This window comes from Cryptococcus neoformans, chromosome 2 (assembly GCF_000149385.1).
Source record: "Cryptococcus neoformans var. neoformans B-3501A chromosome 2, whole genome shotgun sequence".
Taxonomy (NCBI): domain Eukaryota; kingdom Fungi; phylum Basidiomycota; class Tremellomycetes; order Tremellales; family Cryptococcaceae; genus Cryptococcus; species Cryptococcus deneoformans.
Window position 1 is genome coordinate 1,032,806 of NC_009178.1, and position 14,114 is coordinate 1,046,919.

Below are 14,114 nucleotides of genomic sequence, written 5' to 3' on the forward strand. Positions count from 1 at the left end.
GTAACGAGCTGGATGCGCTCCATTACATCGTCAGACGCCGCCATCTGGACCAATGATCGTAACAAACAAGTTGGAGGAGGAGGTCGCAGTAGAGCATAGACAATATTGCATCGTACAAACAATCATCAATACTTACACTTACATTATGCATTGATCATTCCTCCGCTTTGCTTGGTCCAGTAAGTGCAGACGTCGTCAATCGCGTTACAGGTGAATCGCAATACTAAAGAGAAATTGCATGAGAACTGGATGCGTAACTACTCGATTGCACGTGAAATATGGCATAAAGGATGCTCTACGCATAAAGGCTTTTGATTTTATGAATAATAGGCATGAAAGGTTCACTTGATGACTGAGTGCGAAGTAATAGTGAAACGACAAATATACTCGTCATGCCTCTTGGATGTGAAATGAGTGGGTTATGTCCGAAGATATGGATGCTGAACGGGAAGTTTCACAGTTGTGATGCTGAAAAAGGATAGTTGCAAAATAAGGTGAATAAACATCGATTTCAAAGAAAAAAGACCTCATTAAAGATGGAAAGAAGGTGAGAAAGACCTGCAAACTAGCGTGCACCAAAGAGGCACAACAAGTCACCCAAGGATCAAGAGTGACCCAGTTAGGAGTGCCAAAGAGTGCTGCAATGATTGATTAGAAGCTGTGGTCGAACGAGGCAGATGTATAATCGTAAGGGCGGTGTTGTGAGTGGAAGAGAGACGAAGGCTGGGCTGAAATCCTCAAGGGTTAGCAACCGAGCAGGACTCCATTGAGGCGATCTTTTAGAACGCACTCGAGAAGATGGAAGTTTGCGAAAGCCCAGATCGTTCTCTCACAGCCAGATTATCGGACTACGCGATTATAATTAGCTGACGTATCATCGGTAAGTCATATTTTCACCCTACATCGGGAAAAGGTTCCTGATAGTAACTGTCAGTGAGGTGAAGATGCGAGTAGATCAACGGATTGCCTACCGGTTGACCCTTCAATGTTCCACTGGAATAGAATATTTGAGGGCGCCAAGGCTCAATGACACCCATTACGGCAGAATTTCTGTAAAATGCCCCGTCAGAGCCTATATCCACACCACGAGGAGTAGATAGTAGTTCAGGCAAAATCAGCAATACCCACCTAAACTTATTGATAAGGGCCAATTTCCCCCTGTGATCAGAAATCTTGTCAGCTTACTTATTATACGTGAACGCGTCAATTATTACTGTATGTCCGCGTACGATACCTTTCAGGACAAGTAAGTAGAGGCAACGAGCAAGAAACTGCGACGCACTTGGAGGACCTTCTCACTGGAAAACAAGTTCCATTTTTTCCCTACCCGCGCTTGAATGAAACGCAAAAGTGACTGGACAGAGCAAAAATTGACGAACGCATACCCCACCTGCAGTACACTTAGCCACATGTGAAGCATATTTCGACATACGGCTCTGGACTTACATTGCAACAATTCTTGAAGTCAAAGCGCAGGTATACAAAGTCGAATTCGCCCGGAACAACTCGATTAAGAATATCAACCAGCTCTTGTCGAGATAATTTGTTCTGTTTCGGTTTAGCATTATCAAAGCAGGGTCTATTGGGACTCACGGGGACATCTTTTACCATTACTGTGGTGCGACTGTCCAGACCTTGATGAAAATTCGTCAGTAACTGTTGACTTAGGCCTAAAGTAATTACTTCACCGGCCATAATCCTCTCGGGGAATACTCTATTTTGCTCCGGAATAGCTTTACGATCGTTAGCGTCCCAATGGCCACCTAAGCCTTGCTTCTGCCTTGCTCTTGCCGCCATATCCGCGCGGTTAACAAGACCTTGTACAGTACCAGCCTCGGAAAGCCTTCTTGATAGGGACAAGATGCGAGGAGGGGTTTCATAATCGAAAAACGATTTGTCAAGAGACCAGGAGGGAGACGTGCTACAGGCGAAATCTGGAGCTGCAACACTTTGCTTCGACGGTGTCAAAGAAGAGGGATGAGAAGAAAAGAAGTCATCTGTTCTGAGTGTATTGAGGGCCATGTTGGAGGGCGTGCGCAAGTCTGAATTGCCGTCTGCGATACGAGTCAGGTTGAAGGCATCCGATGAAGTCGACTCTAGCCGGGACGCGCTCAGACAACCAGGAATGTAGGCCGCAGACCCCAAGGAGAATGCTCGGTTATTTGAAGGTCGGGAATAAAGATATTCTTTATCTCTATGATCATGGTAATCAACACATAGCAGGGCCTGTCCAGCAGTGCGGCCATTAAGGTCCGTGATAGACTGTGCCGCATCACGAGTATCGTAAAAATCGACAGCGAACTCTCGCCCGTCATAACCAATGGGGTCAATCTGGCGAACGTCTCCTATCGATTGCATAACGTTCTGAGATTTGTGAATCGAAGCACAGGCTTGACATCGGATAGATATACGCACCTCCATGACTTCTGTAGTTACAGGATGCCCGCCCTTGATCTCAATCTTGATGGTTGACTCAGAAGTCTTCCAAACTTGATCCCACGCTCCTCCATGACCAGTGACCTACATTTAATTAACCTTAGCTTTCTTATTATTCACTCTAACTTACAGTCTCGACCACATCTCTGGAGACTGGCATACATTGAAGCTGGACCATAGGATGTGCTACCCCGATGGTGACCGGACCTTCCTGAAGCCGTTCGTAAACCTTGAGGTTCTGTCTAAGGTCGTAGAAAACGATGATGATCTGCGCAGACGGGAAGTCAGATGATGAAATGGACGACACAGCTTGTGAACTCACGCAACCTTTACTTTTTAGATGCTTTACGATGAGGGCTTTGAAGTCTGCCATACTCTACCCAATGGATAAGCCTCTTCTCTATCTAGAATAAAGATAGACTTGCCTGAATCATGTCCCGAAATTCAAATTCGCTAACCTCATTCGGCACCTGAGTAATCTGGATGGAAAGGTGAGTCATATCAACCAATCAATCTCAGGTGACATGATGCTCACGAGCAGATATCTTCCCAAGGTCTCAATTGAATGCCCTGCGGAGGTGCTGACTTTTCCTGAAAGACAACTGAGCTCATCACTACTATCAGAGTGTCGCCGATATCCGACAAACCCTGGGGTGTAGGGAGTATGAGGCGTGTTATTCGAATCGGCGGTGAAAGAAGACCGGGAGGTAAAGGGTGTACTGGTCAACCCCGGTGTAGTAGAGGGCGTGCTGGCGAGGGAAAAACGGCGAGGGGTTTGATAAGTCCATTCTATGAATCCGATTAGTAGAGCTTGGCAATTGCAGCTGGATGACCTCACCTTCCTTCTTCTTGCTTGGAGTAGACCACAAGTTCTGATGGAGCTAGTCAGGAACTGAACTGTCAAGTAGTAGCATACTTACCTGCACTCGGGTGGGGGAAATTTCTTCGTCATCGGTGACTTTGAGCTTGGACAGGTCAGGTGAACAGGGCTCAGGAGGTATTGGAGCATGACAGGATTCCTCCTGGGGTCTTGTCTGTAGAAAGGCCAAATCGGTTCCTAAGTATGGACCCTGCATGCAGGAAGTACATACCTTGACACACCCGGTGTCATCGTTCCTGTCATCAATGGGCAACGCTTGGCTGCACAAGTTTCAGAATTTTCCATCTGTAGCACGCCGAAGAGGTGATCCTTTAGACTGTACTCACAGATTGCTAGTCTCTTCAGGCTTCCTAATAGGAATGGCAAATGGTCTAAGACGAGGAGAAGCACTTGGTGAATGAGACATTGCCAGGTTATTGGATGGCGGATTTTCGGGCGATGGCAGGTAGGAAGCTGTTAAATGCAGTTGAGATAAAGTGTCTAAAAGAGCAGCTGGAGCTATAAAACGAGCGTAATGAGATAATGAATGTGCACTTTGGTGGGTGAGGAAAAAGGTCAGGAAAAAGAGAATAAAGGTGAAGAAGTGGATGATGGGGAGGAGGGAGGAGATAGATGGAAGTGGACAGGGTTTTATAGCGTCCTGCTGGCTGACTGGACTGAAAACTCACACGGGTTCCAAAGGATGGGTGATGGGTCAGGTCCTGAAATCAAGTCTATCGCGCACGGTTCTTGGGACCAAGAATCGCGTCTTTAATTTCCAGCTTAAACGGTGAGGAAGTCAATGCGAGGGTGGTTGGCCAGCTGGTAGGAAGAGCGACGGCGGTGTGGATGGCAAACTGTATCCGTGCTGATTCCACCTTCCTCACTGCCAGTGGAACTCGAAGTGGGAGTGCTGATGACGTATGTGGTGGAAGCCAAATTTGATGGCGGTAAACTGATGGATCTTGTGCACAGAAATCAGTCGCCATACGCGCGTGCAGTAGTACACAAAATTTGGTGAACCAGTTGCTAGCTAACCGTCATTTGTCAGCTATGGGCTCATGGGAAAGGAGGTTTATAGGGTTGAAGCTAATAGGTGTAATTCTTCCCCCTTCTTTTTTATTTATGGCTCGGATGACGGAATTCGGTTTGATGGAAGAACCGGCGCTAGTTTTGCCAAGTTTCATTGCACTCCTACATGCTACATGGCAGGGCCACAGTCATTATTTCCTTTTACCTTTCTTGTTCTTTCCGCCGCCGCCACTGCCTCCAGAGTGGCCGCCAGTACTTCCCTGCGTGAAGCCCGTACCCATACTCTCCTTGGCGCCCTTCTTTTTGCTCTGAGCAGTAATGTATGACAATCTCTGGCGAAGAGGGATCCACCTTTCGGGCTGTTGGCGCATGAGTCGCCGAAGATAGTTGAATTTCAGCAGTAGGGAGGTGGAAGTGGCGCAGAAGGGTTGGAAAACCAATACAATCAGCGAACTGGCCTCAATAAAAGACAGACGTACATCTTCTGTGAATTCCTTTCCAGCAACAGCCCCCTTAGGTAACTTATGCCTGGGCCTGCTTCTTTCATTCTTCTCTTCCGGCGCCTTGACTGTTGCCGTTTTCTTTTCCACTGTAGCTGCCAGACCACCCGATGACCAGCCAGTAGGCAAAGAAGGCACAATGTTCTCAAGGTCTGCAGTGTTCATCGGGGTTTGGGATGTAGAGGAGACCGTAGTGGAGAGGTGGGAATGGTATCCGTGAGTGTCGAAGTCGAGGTGCGCTGTGGTAGCGGATAGGTTGGTGACAATATCAGCATGTTCTGGGGATGACTTTTGTCGAGTTAGCCTACAAATCAATGACACTCATGACACTCACAACATCGCAGTCGGCAAGCATTCCCTCGTAAATTTCTTGCGCCTGGCTGTACTCGCCTAGACGATATAACTACATCGTAGGTCAAAAACGCTAATTCGATGGATCTTATCAGGTTACTCACGATTTGCGCCTCTAGATGGTCTATCTTACGGCCCTTCTCACTCAACCCCTTCAAGACTTCCAGTGCCTCTTTCTCTCTATGGAGTCTGTATAAGCAATATGCTCTTTCAAAACCAAGTGATTCTTCATGAGACGGATGGTCGAGAAGCGAGAGCGCGGAGGTGTAATCATCGGTTTGAAGGTGCAGGAACAAAAGGGTCTGGAAAGCAGTTCGGCTTGAGGCGTCAAGGGTCAAAACTGAGAGAAAAAATCATTAGCATCAAGCTTCGCAGACCAACTCTTGGGAAAAACTCACTCTTCTTACAGGTTTTGATGGCGTTTTCAAAATACCCATCATCCACTTGGTCCGTCAAGGCACGATAGAGTTTAGGCAAGCGTTCCTCTGCTGGTCGGGGAGGCTTGGGAGTGAATGGTTTGCGCTTTGGCGTTGAAGCAGGCTTTGCGGGTGGGGCCATTGCTAGTCAAGTTCACAAAGGATGTGCACGGAAGAGCAGCAGAGAGAACAAGACTATCATACTCGTACTGCGTGGGTGTATCAAGAAGTCGAACGTCGAGTGATTGTGGACGCGAGAATCGGTTATCAGCCTCACAATAAATGTTTCTAGAATCAGTCTCATAACCACTCGCCACCACGCCGCGCCGGTAATAAATAAGTAAGGCTCGGTAACTGCTGTAATGAATAGTTTTTAATAACAATACACTGCGGCCTTTTACCGGATCGGCCTCTAATTTTCTTATCTAATAAACTCAAGTGACCTCTTGCGAAGCATCAGCTCAGTCTTTCCTTTCCCCACGCATTCCATAACTCTATACTGGCAGTCTATGCGCCAATGTCCGGTATAATACCCCCCTTTCAAGGTCAATTCTCAATTGAGGCTTTGGCCCCAAGGGCCGAGGGGCTTGCGACCACTTCCAGGCAGGTTTCTTTGCCGCCAGATCCTTCGTCTACGACTCTGTATGAGTCACAATCAGCAACGACGTCTGGAGAGGTAAATTTGGAAAAGACATCTACTCTGGGAACAAACATCAACTCTTGTGCTTCGAACGAATCAAGGCAAGAGAGAGGTATCCAAGAAGAGCCCGCTCTCCAAACTCTTCAGGGTTTGCCGTCCAAGACAGCAACAATAGAACACTCCGGTCCAGCTCGGCTATCCACCCCCCATCTAATAGCTATCTCCGCTATTCTTACATTCACAATGTGTATGTCTTCCGCTGGTCAACAAACCCTCAATATAGCCCTTCCCACCATCCAGACAGATCTCGGCATGTCTGAGTCCGACCTGCAGTGGATAACTTCCGCTTATACCTTGACCAACGGATGTTTTCTCTTATTGAGTGGAAGGTTAGCGGACATTCATGGAAGGAAAAAAGTCTTCCTGGTAGGAGTGGTTTGGTATTCTATCTGGACGCTAGTCGGAGGTTTCATGAAGAATGGAGCGGCCCTGGTCATCACTAGAGCTTTAGCGGGGTGCGGGGCCTCCATGAGGTTAGTGCCATGACACACAGCTTGCCACAATTTTTTGAGCTAATTCTCTACAGCACTCCAAGCGCGGTTGGTATCATCGCACACACATTCACAGGTCGAGCGCGATCTACGGCGTTTGCTTCTTTCTCTGCTGGTGCCCCTGTTGGTGGCGCTCTCGGTTTAATTCTCGGAGGTCTCTTCACATCTTATGTCAAGAATACGTGGCGCGGCGCTCTCTACTGTGTAGCCGGCCTGGCTTTTGCGGTTTCCATCTGTGCATTCTTTCTGATTCCCAATGATGGCTCTCATTCGAGCGATCGCCGTGTTGACTGGATAGGCGCCGTTTTGGTGACTGTGGGTTTAATATTCTTGCTTTTCGCCGTCAGCGACGGTGAAAATGCACCGAATGGGTGGAAGACCAGCTGTGCGTAACGAACATATATGTGGCAAATTATGGACTGACTGATCGTTGACAGATGTACTTGCACTTTTAATCATCGGCTTCTTTCTCGTGGTGGCATTCTTCTTTTGGGAAAGGTATATCATTAATAACACCACCCGTCCTCCTCTCATGCGTCTTCAACTATGGACCCGAGCTAAGGGGAGGCTCGCATCAGTCTATTTTATTGGTTTCGTCGCTTGGATGGGATTCACAGTGTGTATCTGCAATCGAGATGGAGAAAAGTGTTTGAAGACGCTAGCTGACCAGACTTTTTAGTCCTTGTTCTATCACACTACATTGTTTTACCAGCAAGTACAAGGAACCGGTGCTGTTGGTGCTATGCTTCGTTTTTTGCCCACATCAGTTTCGGGTATCCTCTGTAATGTTCTCGTTGCATTCCTAGTCAGCAAAGTTAAGACGCAGTATCTGGTTTGCACTGGACTTTTGGCAACAGGGTGAGTACCAGTTATAAACCTGGAACAGCATGAACTAACATGCAAAAAGAATAGCTAATCTGTTGATGGCTTTGTCTCAAAAAGACACGCTTTACTGGAGATTACCATTTAACGCCATGTGGCTATCTGTCATGGGTGCTGATTTGTACGCCTACCCATTCTTTGCAATGAAAAGATTTAGCTAAAACCATCGTAAAGCCTTATGGCTACAAGCCTCATCTTTGTCGCAGCACTTGCGCTTCCAGACGAACAGTCCGTTGCCGGGGCACTTTTCCAAACACTTATTCAACTCGGTGGATCCTTCGGTTTGGCAGTGACGTCTGTCATTTCCAACGTTGAGAATCAAAAGGCTCTTAGGGCAGGGAAAGATGAGACTGAAGCTCAGTTGACAGGTTTACACGCCGCGTTCTGGCTTGCGGCCGCAATGAGTTTTACCGCCCTGGTTATTGCTCTGATCGCGCTCAAAGGAATGGGCACGATCGGGAAAGGTGATAAGCGCGGAAAATTGTCCGAGAATAAGCATAAGGAAGAAGAAAAGGAGGAAGAGAAATATGCGGTTCAAGGACGTGACGAAAATGATGATAAGGCGGTCTGATCTATTATAAACTCCATTTTAGGCGTCATTATTAGGTACTTGGCGGTGCTTATGGTGGTGGTATGACTGACAGTGTATGATTAGGGTCATCATGTAGGGTATATGCATTCATAATCCTGGGCTTGAGACTGAAGTAGCCGATGCTACCACACTTGCTTCGGAGGCGACAACCATATAGCTGGGACTATACAACTGCCTTAGACGTTCTTGTTAAAAAGAGGCCAAGGGAGGTCGTTCGGGATAGGGCGAGGAACCGAGGGCACAGTGGGTTCAACGAATCCAAAAGTACGCATTTCTATATGCCGGACTTCTTTGAGACGGATGCAATAAAGATGTGTTCTGTGATGCTATGCGCTGCTGCTAGTAGTGGTTGGGTTGGTCTCTTATTTGGCCTTGGGGTGATGGATGAAGGATAGATCTTGTGCGCCTGTGGTTTCTGTCGTTGTGATGTTTGTGATGGGAAAAATTCACGTGAGTTGGGAAGAAATGGATAAGATGATGAGAGAGAAGCAGTAAGAACGAAGCGTTGGTAGTATATCTAGCCCTTTTATAGGTAGTATTATATATGTGGTGATGAGGCGGACATACTAGAACAGCAACATCATCACTACTACCACGCATACTGCCTAAGGTACTTACCGACCCTCTTTAACCAACGTCTTTTTCCCTCCTCCTTATACATGATTTAAACTCCGATTTGAAATACAAAGGACAATGATAAGTCAAAGACAGACAAGAATGAAGCCAGCCACCGAGCCGCGATGATCACCATAAACAAATAACGGATGGGTTAGTTATAAATATAATAATGTTTTATATTTTAAGTAGGATTCGGGAAAAGGGATAGATATATGCAAGTAGTAGGAGCTCGTGTCATGATGGAAGTTTGGTGTTGTTGACGGCAAGCACTGCATAATTGCTGAAATACATATCTGTACTAAAGCTTCAGCTCTTTCCACTATTTCATCAGTATTTGCTTATGATTATCATTGCTTGTCAGAATGATGCTTTTTAGGGATGATCCTTATTATTGCTGCTTTCTTTCATCTTATAATATTATAGTATTTAGAAAAAATGAAGTAAAGCGGTAGTCTGCTTCTTGTCGTCGTTGCTGCTGCTGACAGTGGTATTTCGAAACAGAAGATTCAGAAAACGAGATAACGAAACCATTCGTATAAAACGCAATAACGAGAAGGACGGGGATAGCTATATATACCTTGACTATTCATTTGCTTATCAACATCATTACCCATTCGAATCATCATACAGCGAAACTTCCTGTCAACCATTACTAGCACTCTTCTTTCACCATTTTACTTTATTATCACGCCTTTCTTTTGTTCGACTTGCCTTTACGTGGAGGAGTAACCGCTGTTAAGTGTCAGGTTGGAATTTTTTGATGAATGTTGAGGGTCATCCGGGATAAGAATTAGATATTGGCCAAAGTAATGAAGTCGTGATATGGGTCAAGAAGGTAAGATTTCCCAACGTACATCAGCATGAATTCTCCATACATCTCATCCAACCATCTTTTGCAAACGAAACAAGCGCCGTCCAATGCAGAGGAAAACGAAGAATAGATGACGCTAGAAACGAAATGAAAAGGTGGCTTTGGGTGCTGGGCTCTAGAAATTGGATGCCCAGGGGCTTTGTTGAATAATTGTACACAGTAGCTGTTGTTTGGGAAAAACAAACGAACTCAAGAAAGATGACGAGGGGAACGAAGATCACTAACGCCGTGCGCTTCCGCCGTATCCACCGTATTTCGGCTTCTTTTCGGCAGGTTTCAGAATCTACAAAGCGTCAACAAACCATTAAAATCACAGCAATAAACAAGCTCACTTGGAAGGAACAAAGTAAGGTGTCGTCTACGCTCATCATCGCGCCAGCATTATCAAATTCGCCACAATAATTAGGGGCAGAGAATAGAGTGACAAGCTGTCGCTTGGCGAAGAATTCGTAGCCGTCTTCAACAACCTGATGCTTATTTAGTACACCCCCAAAATTTTTTGCAATGGAGAAGACTCACTTGATGCGCTCGACAAATCAAGTCCATATCGTGCTTTTGCAAGAACCGAGAAACAACGTCCGGACCAAAAGTGAACGAGACTCCTCGATCATTCTCGCTCCATCCAGTGATGTCCTTGTCCGGATCAGACCAAAGCAGGTCACAAAGAAGACCTAAAAGAAAGTTAGCGCCAGACACATATCCTTGCCCAATATCGAACTGACCGGTGTCTGGAACATCTGTTGGTCGCATAACTCTCCTGATCTGCTCCATACTTTGCAAGTCAGGACTCAAACCTCCGTGCATTGTGAAGATTTTCTCGTCGATGATAGCAGCGATGGGGAGACAGTTGAAGCAGTCGGTAAAAGTCTTCCAAAGCTTGATGTTGTAGCGACGCTTGCCTGCTCAAGATTAGCTGTGCAAAAAGGGGCATCAATCATCAGAGCTACGTACATTCATCATAGAATCCATAGATCCTATTGATACTCGCGCATTCATGGTTTCCTCTCAAGATGAAAAAGTTTTCAGGGTACTTGATTTTATACGCCAACAGCAGGCAGATAGTTTCAAGGGATTGCTTGCCTCGGTCGACATAGTCACCGAGGAAGAGATAATTGGCTTCGGGGGGGAAACCACCGTACTCAAAGAGACGCAACAAGTCGTAATATTGTCCATGGATGTCACCTTTTGGTTAATAATTATGAGCCTATTTCCAACCCTGTCTTAATATTTCAAACATACCACAGATTTTGATAGGAGCTTCGAGTTCAAGGAGGATCGGCTGACTGATGAAGATTTCACGGGCTTTGGTGCAAAGGTATTTGATTTCGTATTCTGCCAACTGCACTGCCTTGCCTGGTCTGTTCCCTCGCACTGAGTTCCCGATAATATTGTCAGCTTCAAAAACGTTTTGGTGGGCTAAGATACCCCACCTTCTAACAGTCGGTCGATGACTGAGTCAAGATCAATTTCAGGCTGTTCTCCCATTTTATCCGAAGTAAGTTATATGTGATAACGGATGAATCGAGTGACTATAGCGAAGTTGTTTGGATTATAGCAGTTGTAGCTGGAACGTCATTTTGGGTATTAGCACCGCGTTGCTGCGAGAATAAGACATGCGAGTTCGCCGGTCCCATCCGTATATCCAACCTCCAAAATTCGCCAATCGTCCCAATACACACTCTCCTATCCACAAATTTTCTAGTTTCAGAAATTCATGGTCTCCTCCGCCTCCTTCTTCGATTTCCACACCGCCAAGGACCCAACAAGATAAGATGACTCACCTCCAATAAATGACTAGCGTTGAATTCTTTATGGCAGGATTGAGGCTGGGTGGTCAATGAGTCGACGCTTCAAGGAATGAGAGCCTTGAGATGAAGGAGACGTTGATGGGAGGGAAGCGGGTTGAGACTGAATAACAGTAAGGGGATGGCGCCGAAGTCGGAAGTGCAGGGTGGGGTGGGGTGGAGTTGTTTGGTAAAACTAGACGAACAGGCGCGTAAATGAACGGAAGCGTTGGAATGGCCGTCAAGGACATAGTGGATGGGGTTAGCTCTTGCGCTTAAAGACACTTAAAACCGGCAGCATCACGGGCGCCGACTCCAACTCCAGTGGAAGGAGAGAGAACTCACGCTTAGTGGGCCTGGTGCGATGCGGAAGATGAATACGCAGGACTGGCCGTACGGTTGGCGAGATCGGCTGCCTGGATGGGCGACTAAGCTGGGAGTTGGATGTAAGGATATATAGTAGTAAGGAAAGAGATTTGTATGGAGAGCGAGTGAGAGCGCGCTGGAGGAAGGACTTCAACAAGGGTCACTGGGCGACTGGGCCGTAAGAGGGTGTGGCACCCCAAACGCCAGCTTCCATAACGCCGCGTATTCCCGTTACACCACTTTAATAATCAACGATCGATCGCGTTTCGTGTATATATACTTTACGACGTCGTGTCACTCCACTATGCAATGAAGATATCCCTCATTTTCTGTCATGCGTTTCACTGTTCACCAGATGCGAATGGATATACATGGATAACATATCGTCACATCTGCCCACTACGTTAGAAAAAGATAGCTAAACAACAAAATACGCGTCCCAGAAGCTGACTGGACATTTCAGGCTCCTCAGCCGAGTGAGAGCATCCGGGAAGTGACAGCAGTAGCCGTAAAATGCAGCCACAGAAACAAGACGACAACAATCTATGGACCAAGAGGGATGTGCGGTACAGTGTTGGTAGTGGTCTGGACCGGTTGAGTGGTGCTTGTACTGTTGTCTGTGCCTGTAGCTGCGTTGGCAGTGGCAGAAGTGCTCGTTGGAGGCACGGTCGCGTCAGTAGCCTGCGTCTCAAGATAATTAGTACAACAACCACATGCAACGATGCAATAGCATTCTAGATAGGGCACTAACCTCATTCAAAAATCCTTCAACTTTATCAAGGCCCTTGTGCACGACGTTACTCATTTGAGTAAGGATACCGGGATGGCTGTCAGTGGTTGTCCTCTGTTCAATGGTATTGGTGATTTGATTAAAGGTACTCTAGGAGCCCATCTTCAGCTTTTATTGCCCGAGATTGGTGCTTTCATCTATCAAGTACCCACCTGCACAGCGCTTAATCCTTGTTCGAAGAAACCCTTCGCCTTTTCGCCAGTTTCCTCAGCCACAGTAGCAGCACGCTCTGTCGTCCCAACAGTTCTGGCCTTCGCGTTGTCAATAGACTCGTCGAGGGTTCCTGCCGATGTGGGTACAGCGCTCGTGGAAGGGTCATTCCCCTAACAACAATGTCATTATCACGTGCCACCAGAGTCCTCGTCATTCAGGAAACTAACTTCGATCTTGTCAACAAGTTGCTCAAATTTAGTAGCCGCCTTATCAGCGTAAGGCTTGGTTGCACCTTGTACTTTTTGTACGTATGGCTCAGCCTTGTCAAGGTACTGCTTTCTAGTATCAGCTTGAGCCAGTCTTTTGAATACAGTAGATGGAATGAATACAAGACTTACAGGCTTGGCTATATCTTTTGCCTTGTCCAGAATGGTCGGTTCTGCGATGGCGTCAAGAGCCCTTGCAGGTGGCTCTGTGAAATTCTCCGCTGGAGTGACAGGCTTTGGAGGGATAGATGAAGCTGGAGTCTCAGCCGTCGCTGTTGACGGAGCTGCAACAGCAGCAGGGGTAGTGGTTTCGGAAGCAGACATCTTGCTGGCTTGTAATCGCGTGGGAAGGCTTCTTTGAATTTGTGCTTTGGTGGAAGTGTGGTGAGCGTATTCCTCAGTTTGTCGTAGTAATATCCTGATAAGGAGAAGGGGGAGGACAACAGCTGGGATCTTACTACAAATGACTATATATTGGTAAATGCGTAATAAGGATACAAGATCCATGGACTATGGGAAGTGACCAATGACGTCATGCGCTCCTTGCATTTCGTTCCTCCATTTGTGCACTCTTTAGTATTTAACTTTATTTACGTACCTTGCACAACGCCTTATATAGTTGCTTCCGTTCATCTTTGTTTGACTGATCTTGACTGACTCACACTCCGATGTGAAGGTGCTCCGTCAAGGAAATCATGCAATGATATCATTTGTGCACCATATAAATTCTTGTAGACTAGGGTCATCATACATATCTAAAAAGCTTTATGCTTCATCCAACAACGAAAAAAGCAGCCAACTGCTGTAATCATACTGTTAATCCACTACGGCGGTATGATAACAGCGGAAAATGCACGTAGAGCGCTTCGTTTGCCTGTTGTAGAGGTCGCCCTTCCTCTTTTTTTGCCGATGTGATCTTATTCAGGGTAGAAAAGCAAGTTTAAATCTCCACTTTCTGCTAGACAGCACCCCACCTCGGTGGTTTCAAGATTTTCGGTGATCTCGAT

The 14,114-nt window shown here is 46.5% G+C and overlaps 5 protein-coding genes across 6 annotated transcripts; 1 reads left to right on the forward strand and 4 right to left on the reverse strand.

Annotated features, from left to right (window-relative positions):
- Window positions 1-651: 651 nt before the first annotated feature.
- On the reverse strand, window positions 652-3,722 carry CNBB3660 (hypothetical protein; the record flags this gene model as incomplete). Its single annotated transcript, XM_772041.1, has 18 exons — window positions 652-728; window positions 791-848; window positions 903-917; window positions 972-1,050; window positions 1,129-1,158; window positions 1,215-1,234; window positions 1,283-1,390; window positions 1,447-1,548; window positions 1,594-1,634; window positions 1,689-2,364; window positions 2,416-2,520; window positions 2,567-2,704; window positions 2,759-2,812; window positions 2,862-2,915; window positions 2,972-3,274; window positions 3,357-3,470; window positions 3,528-3,576; window positions 3,643-3,722. The coding sequence occupies 18 exons, from the start codon at window positions 3,720-3,722 to the stop codon at window positions 652-654; spliced, it is 2,103 nt and encodes a 700-aa protein (XP_777134.1).
- Window positions 3,723-4,518: 796 nt separating this feature from the next.
- Window positions 4,519-5,736, reverse strand: CNBB3670 (hypothetical protein; the record flags this gene model as incomplete). Its single annotated transcript, XM_772042.1, has 5 exons — window positions 4,519-4,686; window positions 4,807-5,115; window positions 5,162-5,230; window positions 5,283-5,518; window positions 5,577-5,736. The coding sequence occupies 5 exons, from the start codon at window positions 5,734-5,736 to the stop codon at window positions 4,519-4,521; spliced, it is 942 nt and encodes a 313-aa protein (XP_777135.1).
- A 375-nt stretch (window positions 5,737-6,111) lies between these two features.
- Window positions 6,112-8,238, forward strand: CNBB3680 (hypothetical protein; the record flags this gene model as incomplete). Its single annotated transcript, XM_772043.1, has 6 exons — window positions 6,112-6,767; window positions 6,821-7,170; window positions 7,223-7,401; window positions 7,465-7,643; window positions 7,693-7,788; window positions 7,842-8,238. 6 exons carry the CDS (start codon window positions 6,112-6,114, stop codon window positions 8,236-8,238), a joined length of 1,857 nt encoding a protein of 618 aa, XP_777136.1.
- A 1,324-nt stretch (window positions 8,239-9,562) lies between these two features.
- Window positions 9,563-11,233, reverse strand: CNBB3690 (hypothetical protein; the record flags this gene model as incomplete). Of its 2 annotated transcripts, XM_772044.1 has the most annotated exons (8): window positions 9,563-9,609; window positions 9,974-10,031; window positions 10,081-10,215; window positions 10,268-10,419; window positions 10,471-10,647; window positions 10,700-10,930; window positions 10,988-11,119; window positions 11,179-11,233. In XM_772044.1, the coding sequence occupies 8 exons, from the start codon at window positions 11,231-11,233 to the stop codon at window positions 9,563-9,565; spliced, it is 987 nt and encodes a 328-aa protein (XP_777137.1). The 2 variants fall into 2 exon arrangements, with proteins under 2 accessions (XP_777137.1, XP_777138.1); XM_772045.1 differs by lacking the exon at window positions 9,563-9,609 and having other exon boundaries at window positions 9,969-10,031.
- A 1,208-nt stretch (window positions 11,234-12,441) lies between these two features.
- CNBB3700 (hypothetical protein) lies at window positions 12,442-13,431 on the reverse strand (the record flags this gene model as incomplete). The annotated part of the gene is made up of 5 exons (XM_772046.1): window positions 12,442-12,579; window positions 12,650-12,778; window positions 12,841-13,011; window positions 13,069-13,173; window positions 13,240-13,431. The coding sequence occupies 5 exons, from the start codon at window positions 13,429-13,431 to the stop codon at window positions 12,442-12,444; spliced, it is 735 nt and encodes a 244-aa protein (XP_777139.1).
- Window positions 13,432-14,114: the final 683 nt, after the last annotated feature.